A 22399-nucleotide genomic window follows, 5' to 3' on the forward strand; every position below is an offset into this window, starting at 1 on the left:
ATAAATGCTAGATGGCGTCGGCTGTAAAGTTTATCCAGTATTCCGTAGGATGGCGCAGCATGTCACGTGGCTCGCAGAGGTGAATCGCAGAGTAGCAGTAAGAGGACGCTATAATCGCGGCGGCCATTTTACTTTAAGATTCGGTAATCGGCTGGCTCGGCGAGCGGCACCTCGGGCACGTTCGACGTCTGGGATTCCGTCCGGGTCTCCGGGTCTTTAGTCGCAGGGTTCAAGTAGCCGAGGGCGGGCTGGTGAGTGCGGTGACTATTGATTGAGGTGTGTTTTCTCTCTCGCGTGGTTATCGTACAGTGATAATATAGAAACGTAACAACGGCCAGGGGAAAGTGGGTGTCTGAAATTCTGAAGTTGCATTAATCAAGGTGTAAAAAAGTACATACATACATAACATATATATTATATACACATACGTACACACGTGTATTAAATCGAAGTGCTGGGTATTGTGCGCGGTGGCTGTGTGTGTTCGTGAATACAGATATAGAAAGAGATAGAGGATAATAGGGGCTACAAAGTAAAGTTTTCGTCTAAGGAAAGTTGTTCTCCGTTTTCTTCTTAGATTTTTTTTCATTCATTTCTCTTTCTCGTTGCTTCTCTGTGTGTCCGTTACCAACAACCGTCCCCTTCCCGTTTCGTCTGAGCCGTAAGAACGCGGTTTTCCTTTGTTTTCTTTTTTTTTTTTTCTTTCCGTTTTAACCTTCTCCTCGTCTCAACTCGCTCCTTCATCCTCTCCGCGGCTCATTCTAACATTCCGCCTGAGGATACAACGACGCAGCAGCGGAGGGAGGAACAATGGATAGCAGCAGTTCGGAAACGCCGTCAGACACGGCGGCGAACACCAGCGGTGGAAGTAAAAACGGCTCGAAGAACGGGGGCGGTAATCGCGATCCCGAACTCGAACCCGAGGGCGTCCGGACATCCCCAATGACCACCAACGCCGCCTCGACGCTGACCTCGCGGAGAGACGGGGGCAGGTCCCCGTTGCTCACGCCTTCCCCGTCGCCGTCGCCTTCTCTCACCTTATCCTCCTCCGCGCCGGGGTGTGGCTGCACTGTGGTCACCGGGGACGCGGAGGAGATCACCATCACCCTTGACCCCACCACCGGCGGTCACTTTGATCTCACCGTTGACCGTTCGGAGAGTATCGAAAATCTCAAGAAAATTATATCCAAAAAATTGAAGGTCGCCAAGGAACGGATTTGTTTACTGCATCGGGAGAGGTGAGCGTGTCTACATATGCATACGTACTACATACATATCTCTGCTTCCTCTGCCTCGCTGTTTCTTCTTCTCACGGATGGCCGTGCTAAACGATCCTCCTTGCCCTGAAGCTTAGGTATAGGTATGCTCACCACTCGCGCGTAACTCACTAGTCGTATTATTCCGATCGCACCAACGCTTTACGGTTATATTGTTACGGTTACTATTACGGTTTTCAGTACCTTTCTATCCCTCTTGCATTTTTATATTATATATATTGTTTTACAGTTTTTCAAATCGTTTTTCTCATATCGTATAGCCGCGCCGGGGGAATTCTATTGTTTCAGTTCTATCCAAGAAGTGATGGCGACAGGATTTTGGTGAAAAATCTATTATTCGTGCCCTCGCTCGCTTCTTTTGATTTCAGCTTGCTTGCTCTCGTTTAGGCGGCTGGGATTTTTATACCAAGTTGGTAATCTTTTTGTCGCACGTTTCAATGACTGAACAGCCGCGCGAGTCGTTTTTACCACTATTCAATTGTCACGCGCAGAGATCGTAATACTCGGGATTCAAAAATTCGACGTAAATAAATACATACATACATACGTAACTGTTTAATCAGGATTTCGGGAATAACGCTTCACTGCAGTACGTGAAATGAAACATGTTTCAGAGGAGAAGAGTAAGGAGAAAAGCGGAGTATTGAAGAATCGCTTGACGTCATTGCAAATTTGTCTGCCCGTGCAGGATAAAGTGAAACGATTGGTCTTGTTACGAAATATATCTACTACACGGCCACATATCATAGCCACACAACCGTCGTCGCTGAGAGTATATGCGAATATATCGCGAGACTGAAATGTACGCGTACATGCATATATGTAACGTTTACTGTGCGTCGTAGGGCTACGTTTACGCGCATATTCGCTGCCTGGATAACGTGTCGTGTGTAGAATGGTGCAAAATTTTATTCATACACATGTTCTCGTTTGTGAGAAACAGCTATGCCTATTTGAATGCGGCGGTGGCGCGTGTTCGCCGGTGTATTTCAGCGATATAAAGATATATATAATGACGTATAATATCATCAGCTGGCGCACGTATGTCGGTTTTTGTGTATCTATGTACATTATATTTCGAAAGAAAGGTGGTGGGCCGGCTGCTGCTGCTGCTACTTTTAGGAAGGCGGGGGCGACGACCAGCTCACTTATACACTCGCTCACTCACTGATTATGAGTCCTTAACAATGAAGAGTATGTCTCTTGCCTCGCCCCTTTTTAAATAAGTCGAGCAAAGCTAAAGCTACTTGTGTCACGTATCGAGTCACTTTGTGGAAATGTTACATGGGCAATTAATATTAACACAGGGTTTAAACACGCCTACATTTAGGCAATTCGGGGTACAGTGTACTGCTGATCGGCATTTGTCTCGTTGTTCACCACCATTGGTTGGAGAGTGACGAGAGACGGCCAATCGGTCAAACGTACTATGATTTGCCGGATTTCAGGCGGATTTACCCTATGCTGTGGTCAATTGCTCGTGTAAAATTTTCGCCAAACAATCCGGTTATACAGCTGCGGATATTCACTAACGATATCCCTGCATTACTTTATCGGCGATGATAAACAATATGTATAACTGTATATACTTAACCCTATCAGTGACACATTTTTCAACCAAATATTTTGACCTAAATTTTGTGACTCGGGAGTTTTTGGGGTTATACGATCTAACAAAGATCATTTAAAGTTGTAAATAAACCGAAATAAGGGTAGGATATGGATATTTTTGAGGTGGGAGGCTGAGCAACCAACTGTGACTGAAATGGTTAATTGATGTGCAGTTGGAAAATATAGGCAGGCCGTATAAAGAGAAACTGAATTGACGAATCACGAAATCTTCAATTTGAGATATCTGAAGACTATGTTTTCTTCATTATGGGGCGAAAACGGGCACGACGGCGAATCACTATTTATGCTGTTACGCGTAATCCATGTGCTGCATTTTCTTCCTTCGTGTTACGACATGATAGGTATATCTATTTGGAAGCGCCAGAGTAGTTGTTACGCGTTTCGTCGTCGCCTCGCAAGCGATATCGTCACTTGCTGCTGCTGCTATGAGAGACCTCCCTCTCTCCTCTCTCTCTCTCTCTCTCTCTCTCTCTCTCTCTCCCTGTGTCTCTGTCTCTCTTGACTCTCGCGCACTTTCAGCAGAGAGGCTTGACTGACTGACTGACTGACTGCTCCGCTGCTTGATTTTGCGGGTCTGAGTCTTGATTACAGTTTTACCAATCCGGGGGGGCTCGCTCTCTCACTGGTTGCTCTTGCACAATTCCTACTTCCTTTTCTCGTCATCCTCACAATGTTGTGGTGTTGTTGATATCGCTTCATCTTCCTAGCTCGTGACGCGTTTTGTTCTACGTATGTAATAATAAGAGCAAAAAGGATTCACGTTGAATTGGCACAAATGTATATTTCTTCTCTCTTTTCAAGAAATATTATCATTGCTATATTATCGTTATTATTTCTTACTTATTTCTATTGAAATAATATATTGTTTTGTTGATCATCAGTTTGGCGAAAAAATATTTTTCTCATCATTTGTGCAGATATACATACGTGTCTATATAGGTATATATTACCAATCTGCCGGTCAGGTTCGTTACACGCGGCTATACGACGTTCTCCCTCCTCTCTCTCCCTCCCTCCCTCCCTCCCTCCCTCTCTCTCTCTCTCTCTCTCTCTCTCTCTCTCTCTCTCTCTCTCTCTCTCTCTCTCTCTCTCTCTCTCTCTCTCTCTCTCTCTCTCTCTCTCTCTCTCTCTGTCTCTCTCTCTTTCGAACAACAGATTCAAATCGCAGCAGTCACACCACGGGATATGATATCAATAATAATAATAAGAATAACGATAAATTATATTATACATTATAGATGTTGTACAATTCAGTGCAGCAGTTCAAATACCTTACTTATTATTCACTTTATTTATTCTATAATACATATGTATGTATAATGTATAGCAGCTGCAGGCGCGCGGAGTTTAAAAGAAAGAAACCCGTCGTCGTCGTGAGGAAACGGACGGGAACAGAAGAGCCGATATAAATACAGTATGATATACATTGTAGTAGAAAAAGTGTGCGCAGCGAGTCGATTGTGCAATGGATCGTGAGGATTGTCATTGGTTTTCATATTGTACGTTACACCGGTTACACCTATTATTGTTCTTGTTCTCCATCTTTGTTTTCTCCTGTTGTTATCCGCTTCGCTAATTAAGAAAACTTTGGACCACCTTCCTTTTCTTGCAGGAAACTTATAGTTCTACAAAACTTACTCCACGTGTATCATAATGTTTAATGTATCGAGTCGCGAAAGGAAGAAGAAGAAGGAGAAGGAGAGTTGTTAGCGGGTACGAATGTGAAATAACCGGCCGACCGGCGGCGTCCACCTGTCCGTGACAATAACCGTTTTCATGCATACCGGGTGATCGGACCGAATTGGATTTATTATTTTTCGCCTCCATTCCCTTTCATCCTTTTTTCCTTTCTTTGCTACAGAACCATGAGAGTATTTGCCCTAATCTACGTAACATAATATATACATACTGTAATAGTATGTGTCATCTTTAGAAAATTGACAAATTTGGATTTTATTCGGCAAATTTTTCGAATACGTTTAGTTTCACCTGAACTTCTGCAACTTGAAAGAAAGAATCATTGTTACCCTCCGTCTGTAGTAATTTTTTTTTCGAAACATTCTTCACATGTCTTTGATACCATCCATACGCCACTTGGGTATATACTTTTTCCATTCGGCAATTCTTTGTGTTGGGAAATATTGTATGACTGCTTGGTAGAAGTGAAAGAAAAAAAAAATTGCAACGCCGGTTGTTGCTGCACCTGCACTTTAAATTACTGCACGCGACAAAGAACGACGATTTAACAAAGTTCATTCATTTTGTCATCATGCGGTCAGATATTATATATTTTTCAAACAGGATTATAATCATTAATCTACCAGCCAATTTTACTTTATTAATTAGTGGGAGAAAGAAAGTCAGTCAGTACCTGTTCCAACAAAAACAGAATTTTTCTTTTTTTCATCTTTACTTGAATTACTTCTTAACACACTAATCGTCTATTCTTGTAACCAATTTAACCTTACGTAATCAATTCTAAAAGGTTTTGACGATAATAATATCAGTTGATTTAGAATTTATATCATGTATATATATGCATAAATTTCCGCTTTCAACTATACAAAAATAATCTTAACTTACATCATGTCTGCAGTATGTTATGTATATATAAACCTTATAATACATACCTAGGTATAATAATGCACACGGATCTACGATGTGACCTATACCACCATTTTTACTGCAAGGAATTGGAACACAATATATTTAAATATACAAATACATGTCATAGGTATTTATTTTATATTTCATACAAATCATAATTTAAAAGATTGTATTATACACGCTATATTGAAACGTTGCGCAGAAGCGATTTGTAAATAAATCTCTTTAATTTGACGCGTGCGTTGTGTCTATACCTACCCACAACAACAATAATAATAATGACAACTAAAATAATGGTGGCGATAATAATAACAACAACAATAATAATAATTGTAACGTGGCAAATAAAATCTTGATATATTATACTTTATACCTGTATCATATAGTGATAATGATAAATTTGAACAATAGATCCGCCGCCACCGCCGCTGCTGTTAATAATACTATAATAGTCATAGGTACATAAATTATAATCTTTCTAATACTCCCGGTCTCTAATCTTGTAATTTCGCCGACATAGCGCTTGTGTATTTGGCGGCGGCGCAATTCTCTCGTTTATAATGATATGCGTACATTATACATACATATTGTGTGTAAACAGTAATCACGGGTTATATATTATATACGACAATGCACTTTTTAATCTATGATCCGTGTGACGCGTAATACGAGTACGTCTAATGTATAATAATGATAATGATAATGATAATAATGAGTTAGATCGTTTAGCATCGATTGAAGAATTTTGCCTGAATATTGAAAGGGCGGGAGGGGGATACCAAAATTGAACTAAACCTGAACTTGATTATTTTTCTTGTTTCCGTTTTACAGACAACTGAGAGAAGGAACACTACAGGAAAATCACATCCAGGATGGAAGTCGGCTCACGTTATTACCCAGTGTAGAAACTGGCCTGTTGGTGAGTAGAAGACGCTTATTATAAGGATATTACTTTGCTTGATTAAGCACGGTGCGTACGCAAAATATTATCTATATGCATAATATATATCACACTTTGTACAACGAACTGTAACTTCAAGGGGTTTTCAAAGAATTCACTACTTGAAGTATTCGAATAATCGCCAATTATACGTTATTTATTCCACGCGTTTTGTTTTCTGTCTTTGCGTGTGTTGCATTTTCGACAATTTGCATTAAACACACACAGATACACACGGTACGTTGTAACTTCCGGTCTCGCAGTTTTAATGATTCAAAGTTTGCGGTTTTGTATAGGCGTATGACGTGTAATAATGTAATGTTTTATATATCGGAATGGGGAATTCCGTCACACGATCAGTTCACTCGTTTATAGATGCATTTCTGTAAAATCGTCTTCTTATATCTATACGTATATGTGTGTACGTACTAGGTTGGTCCTTATTTGGGGTGTTTTCGAATTTTCCTGCGGACAAGGCGGAAAAATTTTGCAAATAAATGAATAAAAAAGTACGTGAAACCGTATATATATATATATGCAGTAGGAGAGTGAACGCATTTATAACACCGATAATACAGATTATATTGTAAATTACTAGTGTAAAAAAAGAGAGAAAGTAATTGACGGAACATCAAGATTAGTCATACGTTCTGCCATATATTTTAACCGTGTATGATGGTACATAAATTCGCGCTGTCGTAATTATCACACATACGGTATATCGTGTATGTACTACAGTAATTGTAATTAGCGAATATAGGAGGAAGATGCATTGTACAGGTTGGCATGTAGAACGTATCGGCGAATTTACACACACAATTTACGAATTCAATTCGGTATACGTTTTGTAGCGTTTAACGACGTAAACCTGATTCTCTCTACGAGGTTGGAGTAGTTAGTAACGTAAACTCGTTATCACTATCTAGCGAAATATCGGAAGTGAAAATCACCCATTTAGCAACTTTATAACGACTTTAAAGAATTTGAATTTTCAAAACATACAATCAGTATGGTAATTTTTGGTATATTATATACATGTATAGGTATAACAACGATTTAAACGAATTCCTTATCATAATCGTAATAAACATGCGATACTTGATTCAAGATGGCGGACAAAAATTTCAAATTTGATCGAATCTGGTTACAAAACTATGCAGGGATTTCGGGGCTGCTGATTGGATTCGCCATACCGAATTTTCAAAATTCGATGTCAGATTCGTAATCAGCGACTTCAAAAACCCCTGTACAGAGTTTTTTCTCCGGATTCGATCGGATTTGAAACTTTCGCCCGCCATATTGGATCCGCCATATTGAATTTTTTGTACCCGATTTCAGATTCGTAATTAGCGATCCTAAAAACCTATAATCTATGTAAAACATGTATACGTGTAGAGTGGTAACTTTCTCTGAAAGGATCATTCTTTTGATTTTCACGATTATTTTCAATCAATTTTTTCCTAACAATAATAATTTACGTTATATCGCAATAATTACTCTCGAGTGTTGAAAACCTATTAGTATACTGTCAGAAATAGCAAAAATCCGCAAAGAAATACGTTTTCAATATTCTCTAAATACACGAAAAATATGGATGTAAAATAGGCGGTGAGAATACTTCAAAACCACTATGGCTCGAAGGGTTAAAGATTGTAATATCGTCATCGATGCGGAGTGCAGCGGATATCCTCGCGGCTTGACCACTCATATAATAAGAACCTGGTGCTGTTTGTAGACAGCAACGGTTGGTTGGGATGAGCACCGTTATCTTTTACTCGCCAGTTGATATTATAGGTGGTTGCGCACAACGTTGGTCGGGTCATTTGGTTTCTCGGTCATATAACCTCACTTCAGGTTGGTTCATTCGTTGGTTGGTTGGTGTTTCGCTTTGTTTTATTTACGGTTTTTACTAGTCTTACGGGTTGCGACGACGTTCAGACGGTGTTTCAGGCTTCCTCCTCCTCCTCCTCCTCCTCCTCCTCCTCCTCCTCCTCCTCCTCCTCCTCCTCCTCCTCCTCCTCCTCCTCCTCCTCTTCTTCTTCTTCTTCTTTTGCTTCTTGTTCTTCTTTTCTTGCGTTTCCTCGCCTCGCCTCGCCTTTTACGTCTCACACGTTGTGCGTTGCCTTTACCTTGCCTTGCCCTGACGACGTACAAAACAGCTCGGTTGAGTCCGACGAACTTCGACGCGTCTCCGACCACGTCGGCAGCTTCTCGAGGTCCCGAGATTCCAGCTGCGGTGGTTCCAGGATTCCAGGTTCTAGGTTCTAGGTTCCAGGTTCCGGGGACTCCGGCTGGTATCGATCTCCACCAACATTTCCTTTTTCTTCTTTCAGGCCGGGCTTCTCTCCCTGTGTGATATTATATACACCTTATATAGGTATATATACATAGGTATATATATATATATATACATATAAAGACTTTGATATGCAAAGTCTTTAATTCTTTGACTCTTTATTTTATAGAAACATACGGTGTCGCTATACATCACACCTAACAAAGAAAGGAAATTCTAACAAGCTTCGTTTACGATTTATTTTCTACAAATTAGTTACCATCCGAATCTCGGAACATTTTTCATTTAACGTGTACTAGATCCGTTTTTCTTTTTGCTTTTTCTTTAGAATCCTTCAGGAAACAATCAACCCGATATCGAAAATATATATATATATTTTTTCTTTTTTTTCTTTATATATACAAAAGTATAATTTACCGAGTGGCATTGTAACTGCATAACCTTTGGAAGAAAAAAGAAACAGCAACAGTGAAAGCACACCATTTACATCGCATTTCGTGTTTTTCAAGATTTTAGAAAATGAAACGAGTAACGGCCAAATAAAAAAAAAAAAACTTTGAAGAAGTGAAAGAAATGAAGAAATGAAAGGGAACAAAACAAACGTTTGTGAATGATGGTGTCTATTTTCGAACAATTGCAAATTCGATAGCACAGCCTGCAGTATAACAAGTGTGTATGTACGTATGTATGTATGTATGTATGTATGTATGTATGTATGTATGTTTTGAGAGGAAATTTCCCTCGGCGCTATTGACGTCAGTAAAGCGATCCGCCGCTGTATATCATTTCGTACAGAACAGCTTCTGTAACGCCGCGTTGTTCATTTGTGGATTATGTTCTGTTGCTGACTTGACAAGCTTTAGGTTTTTCTTTTTCCTAACAAACCCCGTTAGTCCCCCCCCCCCCCTCCCGATCTCTAGAATTGTCGTAATGTTCTTTGTTACCATCATTTGGTACTGATTCCAATACAAAACAATCATTATCCAATTACCGAAGACAATTTATTAGCAATACATAGCTGTTGCAACGATTGAATTGAATCAGATTGTATTATTCGCGTCGGTGTAATTAGTTTACTTCATACGTACTGGTAGGTATATTACGTAAAAAATCTATTATAACTAAATAAAAGTAATGGTATTATTTATTATGAAAAAAATTTTTAAAAATATGAAGAAAACATTTACGGAGCTTGCAATTTGAAAGTCGTAATGCATTTAATATGCCATGGAGCCATGTAAACGAGTTTAGAATTTGATTTGTTGTTACTTGGTTTTTTTTTTTTTTTTTTTTTCGATGATCGTGAAATTCCTTGTAACGGCAGATTTACACACACACACACCATGCTATTAGTATAATGTGCTAAAATTATCCAACGGGATTTTAATTAATTTTTTTTTTTAACCCATGCAATCTCTTGATCGAGAGATCGAATCAAATCGTCTCGTCAAGCGTCGTATATTTATACATATAATGTATTACGTGTTAACTGTTATTTATTGCAATTCAATCTAAGCCATTTCGCATTTTTTAAATAAATTATATATATATATATATATATACATATATATATATATACATATATACACCGGGACAATCTCTTGAAACTATACATACAATGCGCATGCGCGAGTTTTATCGGCTGCACGGGCAGGCTGGTAACTCCGAGTTTCAGCTGTCAAACTCTGTTTTTGGCGTCGATGTAGTTCATACGAATTTTTAAGGTTAGAATCTCAAACAGTCGAGATAGTGACTCGGAAAGTTGATGCTAATGCTCTTTGAAAATTGGCTTTATTCGACTGAAATGAGAAATCTGTTTAAATCTTGGGTGCTTGGAAGAAACGCAGTAGGTAGGTGGGAACACTTTATTTGATCACTTTTATTATTTTTTACATTAGAAATAACAATGAAATTTTTTTCTGTCAACAGGTAATACGGCCAAAATAATTGCATCTCTAATATTTACTGTTATCTGCCTGTTCAATTTATCACAGGTACAAAGATCATCGCCACTTTCAAGCAACTAAGCGACTTTCTCACTCTCTTGTGATTTCAGGCGGTAACATTGAATTTTATTACTTTTGAAAATGGGACACTAAACCGAGTGTTCAAGAAATTTAAATATCACACTATCTGTAACAGAACTGTGAATCTTTTTTTTCTCGAAAATAGTTGAACAAAATTTACAAATAGTCGATAGTCAATGTATTTTTAATGATGTTTTAATGATGTTCAATTAAATAAATGAAGGGAACCTAATACTCAAATTGAAAATTCAAGTAATATTAGATTTATTAAAATAATTTCTGTATTTCATGTTAGTGCGGGTCGAAACAAAGAAAATGTAATCGGAAGCGTAGAACTCAGGAACGTAGATCACATCCTGTGACACAAGTTGAAAATCAACTTTCTCAAAATGCGCCTTAACGTCACAATTACCTTCAAGGACAATCATGTTTTAGAGTAATGTCAGAACATTATTACGAGGATATTGACTTATCGGATTCATGATTGTGCCCCTTGTTCCATCAAAACAAATGAATATCTAATTTTTAACGAAGTTCATGAAGATTTTTTTCCAAATAATGTAATTCGATACAATATCTTGTTCATAGTCCTCCGAACATCACCTTGTAACAAGGATATTTGGAAAGAGTACCTTTGTTGCAGGAACCATTATAAAATTCTTGGTTTTCAATTCGTGCTACTGAATAACTTCTGCGTTTCAGGTTCCATTTCCAATCTCAAAATGAGATTTTTTTTGCTCCAGACAATGCTAATATGAAATGCAGAAATAATTGCCCTAAATGGAGATTCACAACCTTTCAGTCTTAGCGTAGGACCCTATAAAGAGTGTAAAATTGAATTTGGTGTTAAGTTATCGTGCAACTAGCTAGCCAGATGACACCGTCAACTAAAATTAAATTTAAAGACATTTTTAACTGAAGTTATTAACAATTCTAGATTTAGATTGATTCAGTTTGCCTAGCAAAATTCAACCCCACAATCTAATTGAGGACTTGAAAAACTATTCATCTGAATTTAATGCCAAAGAGAGTAAAAGTAAGCTTCAAAATAAGATACCAAATCAAATGGCATAAAGTTTGAAAAACAATGCTGGTCAATAATAATGCTTGAATTACAATGGTGCACAGAATGATTCCTCGGTAGAACGAATTGGCGGCAACGGTTAAGTAACAAACTTATCGCTATTGGCTCGATCAAAGTAAAATGATGGGATATTCAGTCATTATCATCTGTAGTATATCCCGCTCTTCAATTTTGCCTCAACTGATGTTAAGAAGGTGGCGATGGCCTGATGAAATTCACTCTGGCACCTGATGTCTGACGGAACAACCAGGTTCGATGGTTATAATGATTGCACCGCTCGAGAAACCAGGATCCTTGCTACCTAAACGTTTTGACCATCAAGTAAGGCATAATTTTCCTCGTGTTAGTCAAAGCTTAAACTTCGAGCCTGCTGAAAAAAAAAACGAATTTAATCATTGAATCCATGTTGAAATATTGTAATTGTCAAAGATCACGTAATTAGAAATTTACCTACATGCTTCCATGCCTGACAAATTTAGTCCCGCTTTGACAATGAATTATTTCGTACCTGAAAATATTACAAGCTATTATTATCAGACTGAAACTTTTGGTATTTTTGGATACAACTAATTTCCAATAAAATGCACAAAACATAAATCGTTAATGAGACGCATTTTTAATTTTATGTAAATAAAGAATCTGTTCACAATAAACATTGTTTTTACTCACCTACCTCTGTTTATCCAGACTCCCACTTGTTAATGACATTTCACATTGAATTTCAGATTTTTTCTTTCAATAAATAACATCCAATTTCTGTATCATTTGATATCTGCGTCGGTTGAATATTTTCCGATATCGACCACGGTATTGCTGAACGATAGTATTCTTAGACAATTCGCGCTATGTAAAAATAAACAGCAAAATAACCTCAATCCGCGGTTTTATGCACGAGAGATTTACAGCTCTTGAGTCTTGTCTCATTTTTGTGTACGTTGGTCCTCTGCTCAGCAGACGAAAACATCGCCGCTGGGCGATTTCACCGACCAATGAGATTGAATTATTTGGCGCATGCGCATTGTATATATAATTTCAAGAGATTGTCCTGGTATATATACAATTTATAGTTTCTGCGGCACGTAAATTTCTGTACAAAAATTTGGAACGATCTTTTGTATTTTGAACATTATACTTCGGCAGGGTTGCGACAGACTCACGTGAAGTTGATCCATCCCTCCATTTTCAGTAACTTAAATGTTTTGAATATTGTTCACAATTCTTCTAGGTTTATTCTACGTTGTTCCAAAAGTTCTTATTGATAATTTACAGAATACAATTAAAAAAAAAGGTAAAAACCGTTTTTTTTTTACCGAGCCCCCAACGTTTCGAGAATAGAACCTTTTTTTTTAATTGTATTTTGTAAATTGTCATTATAAACTTTTGAAAGAATGTAAAACAAACCTAGAATAATCGTGAACAATATTAAAACCATTGATTTGTCGAAATTGGGGAAAACCGGAAATAGTCGGGGAATTATTATTGACAATAGGGACAGGCGTACTTTTTTTTTTTATACAACTTTTCAAAACTTCAGCTACGCTTCGTAAATTCATTTAAGTTAACTTTCGAAAATGGTGTTGTTCAATTTTTAACTATTTGTACGAAACGAAGCAATGCTATGTGGTTTTTACACCAATATTTATATGTATATTCAAGGGGCATAAATTCTCGAGCTTTTGATCATAAAAGCTGTCCAACATTACCTGTAAGTTTCATCGTCGGGGAATTCTGAATTTTTTCACGGGATAAATCAAGGAATTTTATACGAACAAAAAAAAATTTTTTTTTTTTTCCGTCTTACTATCTTACATTTTTGTTTTTGTGTTTTATATATATATATATATATATATATATATATGTGTGTGTGTGTGTGTATATCGTATGTATAATTCAAGAATTTCGATTAGGGTTTCGCGGTCAGTTTGAATCCCTACTTGCGGTTTCCGGTGTCGCAATTGATCGCCGGTCTCTTACTTACTTTGTTACGTTTTATTATAGATGTACAACATACCTATAATACCGTCCTGTACGTTTTGACGTTTAAATTCATAATATCGAGAACCGGGTGCAGAGGTGATGATTTCTCATCGTATCGAAGTCGGTAACGTTTTGCTGAGAGAGAAACCGTTATTTCGCCATTTTGGAATTGTTTGAAATTCAGTAAACCGTATAAATAAAACAAACAAAACACACTCATATTTCGAAATTTTAATTTCTTAAAAATCAAATTTTTTCGTAAATCGTTCAATCTTTAACTTTTCTTATTTTTTTATAATTTTATTTTAAATAATCTTTCAAATCAAACAGATCCGTGTAACTGTTATCAACTGTCTTTCCGATGTTTTGGTCGCGAGTGCACATCAGCCAATATGTCTTTAGATTATTGTACCCATAAATAATAGGATTCATCGCTCGAATTATTCCGCATTCCATTCCCGATGGTATCTCGATTACAATGCCGTTTTCGGCGTAAAATGTTGCAGGTATGTGTCATTTTTGTGAAAATTTAGATAAATATGAATTCTTATAAAATCGACCACCCTTAACAGGATGGTGAAATTAGATTTTGATAAAAATGATTCTTAAGTAGGTCAGTTAATTAATTATTTATTTATTTTATACGGTTATAATTTTTTAAAGAAACTATTTTAAAACGTCGTATGTCAAATGTAAAATTTCCTAATTGCAGATACGACACGCTTTATTATAAATTTACTGTTCTTTTCCTTAGTAAGAATGTCGTGTGTAGCAATTTTCAGGTAAATACGTCGTTTTTAAACAGTATTAGAATGTTAAAAATTATTCTTTTTTATATGAAATTAAAGGACTAGATTCGCGAAAGGTCCCTTAAAAACATTAACAAAAAAAATAAATAAATAAATCATGTAAAAACTTTAATCCTCAATTTCCTCGATTTTAGCTAAAACACATAATCGTATCAGACTTACAATAATTTTAAATCAGACTCTTTGACCGATTTCAGTGCAATTTCGTACGGTTAAGTCAAGTCGTCTTTATCTCCGTTGGGATTAGATTAGATTAGGTCAGGTTAAGTTTGTCTGGGTCAGGTCGCGACGCAAAAAAGTCTACCAGGCGCATGGACTTGCATTGCTTTGATTCGCAGTTTCTTTTTTCTTATACGCAGCGGTAACAACATCCTTAAATGGTGTAGTTGCGGTACGTTTAACGCGCAATAAAAAAAAAAGAAAAAAACCCGCATATCATGTACAAGAAAAATTATCTATTACGAGCCTCTGAAATTGCCCGCTAACAGACAGTCTGAGAAACGATTATAACGGTTTGTTATATTGCCCTATACAGATTATATATATAACTTATATATATATACATATAATCTTCATACGTGCATAGGGTAAATTACTATACCTATATGGGTATTTCGACAAGTGCGGATGGAGTCCTTTTTATTCTTCATACCCTAGAACCGTTTTCAAATTTTCGAAAAACGAATACGAAATATTCATCGGGTTATTCAACATCGCATATAATTGTCACTAGATGATGATATGATGATTGTTTTCGTCGTTAGTTATGTCAGGTTTTATATTTCAAGTTGGGGTTGGGTTATGTTAGATTACGTTACGTTATTCATAAGGTTGAAGTTAGCACCGTTGCTGCAGCAGCGATGCATTTCTGTTATGAAAACACTAGTCGTTATTTCACAACTTGGAAATATCTATGAGAGGCTAAAGTTGGTAACGCTGACGTAACGAAACATTGGTGGGGGGAAAAAAATTACTATTTTGCAAGTTTGTAGTGACTTTAAAGTAGTCAAGTTTTCGAAATATGAATATATTTTGCCTTATCATGGATTTACTGAATATCGGACATTTCTGCGGCTGTGAAATAACGATTTTCCGAAACGTTAATCATCACAATAACCTTACCATAAATTCTGTCTCATAAATGTCCGAAGTTTGGTAATCCCGCAATAAAGCAAAACTGTATACTCATAGTTTTTTTGTTTTTTTTTTTTTTTCTACAAAACTTGACCGCTGTTACACTTTAAGACTGTTTTGAAATTGGTATTTGTTTTCGAGTTTCCGTGACGTTGACGTTACTAATTTTAATCTCGTGTTTAATCTGGATTAGGTGTCAGGTTAGGTCATTGGGACACAGGATCCGTGAAGAGTTTGCGTTTTGAATTCGTTGATAAACAAAAACTAGTATTTATAGACGCAGGATTCACATAGTTGCTTAAATTGTATATTATTTATATACATATATGTACATACATATAGTAATATGTAACATTTCTATTCACCGTCAATCCAGTGTGTCTATTATCATTATGATCGCCATCATTATTGTTATTATTATTTAAAATTATTTATCAAGTATGATTTATTTTGTTGTCGTTGTTGTTGTTGTTGTTATTATTTAATATTATTATTGCGCTAACTTTTTAGACGGACGTTCAAAAGCTCGAGAAAGACGTCGTAGAGAGCAACCACTTCACTCGCCTTATTCATACGTTGTTATACAATACCTTTTATAACGTACCGTATGTATAAGGTTATGTACGCATACGCATGTAACATGCATATGTATACGGTGTACCAGCGGAATAGATATTATACAATGTGTCCTGATAGAGTCTATTCATCGTTTCTTAACAGGCTCTCGTCGTCTTTATTCCCTGCAATCTATGTTACAATACAACGGTATTACCTTTATATTTGACGAGCGTTTTTGTGTAGATATAGATACAATACACATAAACATAATCATGTGTATATATTGATATTATGGCTACGGGTTCGTCCGTCAATCATTTGTATTATATACCTTGTTTTTAGCGCGTACATGACGATAATTCAAAGATTAGACAATGTTTTAAATAATCGCTGGAGTCTGACCTCGTGACGATTAATCGATCAACGTCTATTGTAATAATAACTTATGTTGTAACACATTATGTGTATTATGTTCCGCAATGCGATTATTTCATCGTAACTATTTCATTTGCGAGGTTTTAAACGACGCACGATGAAAAACTTGATTGGTATTTTAGCGAAGAAATATCGGAGATTAGAGATAAAAAAAAATTGTCGGTGATTGATGTGGAAAGTCTCAGTATCGATCGTTTTATACTCGGAAACAGCTTTAACAGATTTAAAACCGTTAGATCATCACGCTGAAGTTGGGAACGTTATCGAGACGATTCGTACCGAGGAAAAACCGTTATTTCGCGATTTTGGAATTTTTTGAATATCGAAAACACGCTTATATTTCGAAATCTTAGTTTCTCGAAAATCATTGTAAAATTAAGTAAACGGTGATCCCCCCCCCCCCCCCCCCCCCCAACGTTTCGTTACGACAACCGTTACTAACATCAATCTCGTTTTTAAATCGTGATTTCGTATGTAACGGTGAATACACTTACGGTGCTAATTTTCGGTAGTACGTATCCATATTATATACCCAATGGAATGTAGCAAACCAAACGTGGCTATGGCATAACGAGTACGTATCGCAAACAGCGAATTCGCACCACCGATTCCTAATTCATCAGCCAATGATACCATCCGTCTCCTCCTATAGCTTAGCTTCGTTTCGTTTCGATTCAATTCGGTTCGTGTCACCTTCATTTCGCACAAGCCCACCAGGACTTGGAGAGTAACGTATCGATGTTGGATGTAATGGTGAAGACCAGAGTCAGTCGGTGCGGGACCGAATGCTGGTCACGGAAGAGAGCGAAGCAGATGATGACGGAGGTGGTGGAGGAGGAGGAGGAAAAGGAAAAGGAAAAGGAAAAGGAAAAGGAAAAGGAAAAGGAAAAGGAATAGGAATAGGAATAGGAATAGGAAAAGGAAAAGGAGGAGAAGGAGAAGGAGAAGGAGAAGGAGGAGGAGGAGGTCATCGTGGGTCTGTACTGCTATCTAACCAAGATTACGTCAAGCCGGTGGTAACGGTGAAACTTTAAAACTGTTAATCGGGACGAAAGTGAGTTTGGACTATCGTAGCCGTGTCTCCGGCTCTGTAACCACCACCTCGGTCTCCGTAACGACACGCTGTTGGGACTGCCGACCAGTGCCGGATGTCGCCTTGCTTACCGTGGCATACCGATTCACGATCAGACTGAATATTTTATTACAGTGATTGTGAGAGGGACAATTTCTATATGTATACGTAGTTCTTCTTGCTTACCATTTTTTTTTTTTTTTATCTTTCATTTTGTAATCGTGAACGAGAAGAATGGATATTGGTAGTACGGACATTAGGGTGTTTGAAGAAAAACGTAATTTGCGATTTTCCACCATGGCAACCCGTTATAAACTTGTTTAGGTTAAAAGAAAGGCTCTGTCGAAAGGTGAGAGTTCTACGTTATGTGGAAGATCGCGCTCAGTTGATTTTTTAACTTTTATACATTTTTTCAAACTTACGAAGTATCGTGACTAAAAACAATTTTTTTTTATTGCTTACATCGATCGTAATATCAATTTACGTAACGAAGAAAAAACACACTTGGGAATATCAAGCCTCCAGTTGATATTTGAGAAGTTTATCTGACGAATTTTTCATTGTTAACTCAATCTCATGAAAGAGTTATAATTCAATATGAACTTTTAATCTAAGAAAAAGAAATAATAGTTGAAGTGCAACGTTCATCTTTTCATAGAATCTTTCTTTCAATCCAAATAAACTTTTTCAGGGTTGCCACGGTGAAAAATCGTATATTATTTTTTTACAACACACCCTAACAGACATAATACGGTGCTGAGTAGAAAATGAAAATCATTTTTGTTACTCCTGCTATATTCTTCTTACGTACGTGTGTCGAATAGTGAGTTTTTACATTATACGTCAATGCCACGTGTTACAACGGCAAAAGACGTCGAGGTATCGTTCATGTAGAACTCAAACGGCACAAGATGTCCTTATACTTTAGAAAGCTACACTTTTTCCGATACGATGATATTTTTTTCGCGCAGCCAGTTTATACGACTTGACTTGTCCACCGAAACTTTCTTCAATCTTTGAAGAAACACAACGATCTTCTTTACAATCTTACGGAATTTATCCAGACTTATCGTTATAACTGCAAAAAGGAAAAAGATCGGATCGTGCGAACCTTCGATTCGTTGTAGTAGATTAGATTTTCGCTTTTCACCTGCGATTAGCGAAAGTCTTCTGCAATTGGAGCTTTCCGTCCTTACTTTTCAACGACTAATTAATATGATCGTTTCAGGTATTCATCATTCTCACTTATTTACCTATTATTGCGATACGGTTTAGCGATATACATATATATGTATATATTATGTGGTAGGTACACTTAATCGAGTACCTGCAGGTAAATAAATTACCTTTCAGTATGCGTTGCGTGTTATATCCTACGATTATATTGTTCGGTCGTTTCTGTTATTCGATGATAAATGGAGGTATATACACATACGCGATATTCTTTATGCACAGGTATCCACGCGCGCATTTATATGTCATTTATACGGCCAGGCATGTGTCGCAATTTTTCTTTCGAACTACCTACCATAACCACTGACACGAGTGATCTTTACAGCCCGAGGTTATGTCATTAGTGCCAATGCCAAGACGCTGCAGTTTATTAGAGAAAATCGCCTTTTACACTTGCATATCAATGTGATCTGCGTGTGTATATATATATGTCCGTTATATCCTATCACCGTGTCGTGCGTTAATTTGAGCTGGTGCTAATTTGCCTGCGGGGATGATGTATGATGTCGAGTTTTTAACGGAACATATATTATATATGTATATTGGGGGAATTCCATGGAAATCCGACCAACGTCTGACCCTCGCCATTTCAGACTTGTTTAAAAAATATGTGCAGCAATTATCCCAAATCTGAAACACTAACCTGAATTTTTTCAGATTTTTTATTCGACTGCTCAATTATTTACAAATATTTAAAGTGATTCTGAAGAGGATATTATTATTATTATTATTATTATTATTATTATTATTATTATATATTTTTTATAGATTAGCAAAAAATTCTCAGAAACTGTATTTTCTATTTCAAACATTTTCAATTTTTTTGGTCACCTTAAACATCGTTTGAAAAATTCTCAAGACTTATATTTTTCCTTTAGAATATTTTTAGACGGTGGCTTAGTTGATTAAAAAAATAAAAAATTACCAAAAACAAACAAATTTTGAACCAGTCTTGAAATATTCGGAAAATAACATATACTTTCTGAAAAATTTTCTAGAGTATCCAAAAAGCCTTTTCAAAACCATTCTCAGTATTTACAAATAATTAACCAGTCAGAATAAAAAATCGGAAAAAATTCAGGGCACTGTTACAAAGTTGGGATAATTGTAGAAAATTTGTTCAACAAAATTAAAATGGTGAGGATCAGACGTCGCTTTATTTCGCACGATATTCACCGTATATAAATTTATAACGAAACTTAATAAATACCGTTCTCGTTTAGATATATTTTACTCGCAGCTAAGATTGTTATAGGATTTTTTTCGAAACTTTACTGCAGCAGCGAAACAGGCCTTTCAAACGAAACTAAACGGTACCTATAACAGACACGGTTTGCCTTGACATGTTATACTTGTAACGTATAGTATACCTTGTAACTATTTATTGAGGAGAGAGGAAAAAAAAAAAAAAACAAACAAACAAATAGGAAAGAACGAAGGTTTGAAAAGCGAAAACTTTATTACCTTTATTCTGATATCTATATTTTACAAAGATGTTGTAATAAATCGTAGGCAATGAAATTTTTCTTGATTTTATTTCTCTTATATTTTTATCTTTTAAAAGTAAATTGAAATAGAGATAAACTCGTTGTGTATTGTACGTTATTCTACAGATGTGTGACACACTTACCTATATTTGGTTAAAGAGTTTTCTCGCGAAATTTCGTCCGGTCTTCCGGCTTACGTACACGTGGAGTATATCCATACGCTTATACGCATAGTTATGTATTTAACCCATAGTATGTACGTACGTACGTAGAAGCTTTCTCTTAAATCTTTTAACGGATTCACGCACTGGCGAACCGACGGAAAAACGTTTCACGTTAACAATAAGTTTTTGGGAAAAACGCTGCTTCAGTAACTGCAGAAACACACCTATATATACCTGATAATAAAAAATGCTCAAAGTGCGTTGTGCGATGAAACTTAAGTTTTGGTTCTTTTTCGATTTCATACCGCCTTTTTATTTTTTAGAATTTTGGTGAACGCTTAAATCTTCTTTTTCTTTCGAAAACTACCGCTGATGATGATTTTGATTTGATGGCGTTTCTTTTTTACTCGCACATCGATCGACGCGTTATACTGGAGAAAATATCTTTTTTTTTCCCCACATTTATCGTTGTAGATCATCGATGAGGTACGTAAACGCAGACTGAACCTGAGAACGATGCAAGTATCGATTACCGCAACGATCTCGATCGATTCACTAGCCATTATGGTATAATATTATATGTATAATCCGTCGTACGGGGGGAGCCTTTCCCTTTTTTGTTAAAACGCTACAGAAGCATCATCCGTGCAGCATCAGCAGTCTTTTTGTGCAATATGATCCTCTGTACTGAAAGGAATAACTCACGATCGCATCGTGTTGCAGGTTTTACAATAATAATAAACTATAACGTGGAATGAAGCGGAAATTCAATTAAAAAAAAAAAAAAAGCAGTTTTACTGGATCATATCGTAGATATGAACGAACGATACTGATGAATGAATGGTTTGTTGTTGGTAAGTTTTAATTGATTCTTTGAAATTTCGTGCTAAACCCAATGAATTATACTTATCGTTAACAAGTTTCTTGAATGGTAAAAGTATGAGCTTTGTTGGTAATATGATATGAGATCGTTTGGGGTAGGGTTAAAATTCCGAATTTAAAGAGTTCGGATAGCACGAAATTCCGAATTTATCGGTGGCCAAACTTTACGTAAAGAAATGAAACTTTGAAGAAACGACAAATCGTTTTTCTCTGCAAACGTGCAGAGGTGTTACTTTGTCTCGTGGTTGTAAGTACTCTCAAATTTGATGATTGCCAGCAACCTTTTTCTTCTCTTCCGAATCGTCTTGTGGATATGATCAGCGCACGCGTAGCTTTATGCCGATGCTGCAACGATGATTTGCTGCATGGCGCAGGTTTTACCTGCAGCAATTCTATAGCTTATTTTGCGACGACAACGGGACCAGGAGGAGAAGGTGAAACCAAACCGACGCGGTGCAAAGAACAGCTCAGCAGCCGGATCCTGTCTGCAGAGGTCCCCTTCTTCGTTGCGTTAAAGAAAAAAAACCAACGTTCCGCACCCACGCGTCAAATTCCAAACTTGCGTCGGGGTTCATGCAACGGCAACGACCGAACCACTAGTTGTGGGTTATAACGGAGCGAACGAGACCATTTATACCTAACAATAAGACCAACAAGGAATGCATCGGACCATGCTGAAATTTTTGGGGGTGTTTCTCAGGTCAGAATAATGGATTCCTCTTCCTTCGATCAATTCGTACGATAGATCAAGTCGCCGAAGGTTTCTTACAACGAGTTATCTAACT

At 36.9% G+C, this 22399-nt stretch overlaps 1 protein-coding gene across 2 annotated transcripts in view; it reads left to right on the forward strand.

Moving 5' to 3' along the window:
- Window positions 1-151: 151 nt before the first annotated feature.
- LOC124215809 (midnolin homolog) overlaps window positions 152-22399 on the forward strand; it is a 52509-nt gene continuing 30261 nt past the window's right edge. The window contains exons 1-2 of one of the 2 annotated variants that reach the window (XM_046619576.2): window positions 152-1238; window positions 6348-6435. In XM_046619576.2, the coding sequence (XP_046475532.1) occupies window positions 811-1238; window positions 6348-6435 (516 nt within the window). In that variant the 5' untranslated portion in view covers window positions 152-810. The remainder of the gene's footprint in view (window positions 1239-6347; window positions 6436-22399) is intronic. The other variant, XM_046619578.2, reaches the window with a different exon arrangement.

Source organism: Neodiprion pinetum, chromosome 4, assembly GCF_021155775.2.
Source record: "Neodiprion pinetum isolate iyNeoPine1 chromosome 4, iyNeoPine1.2, whole genome shotgun sequence".
Lineage (NCBI taxonomy): Eukaryota > Metazoa > Arthropoda > Insecta > Hymenoptera > Diprionidae > Neodiprion > Neodiprion pinetum.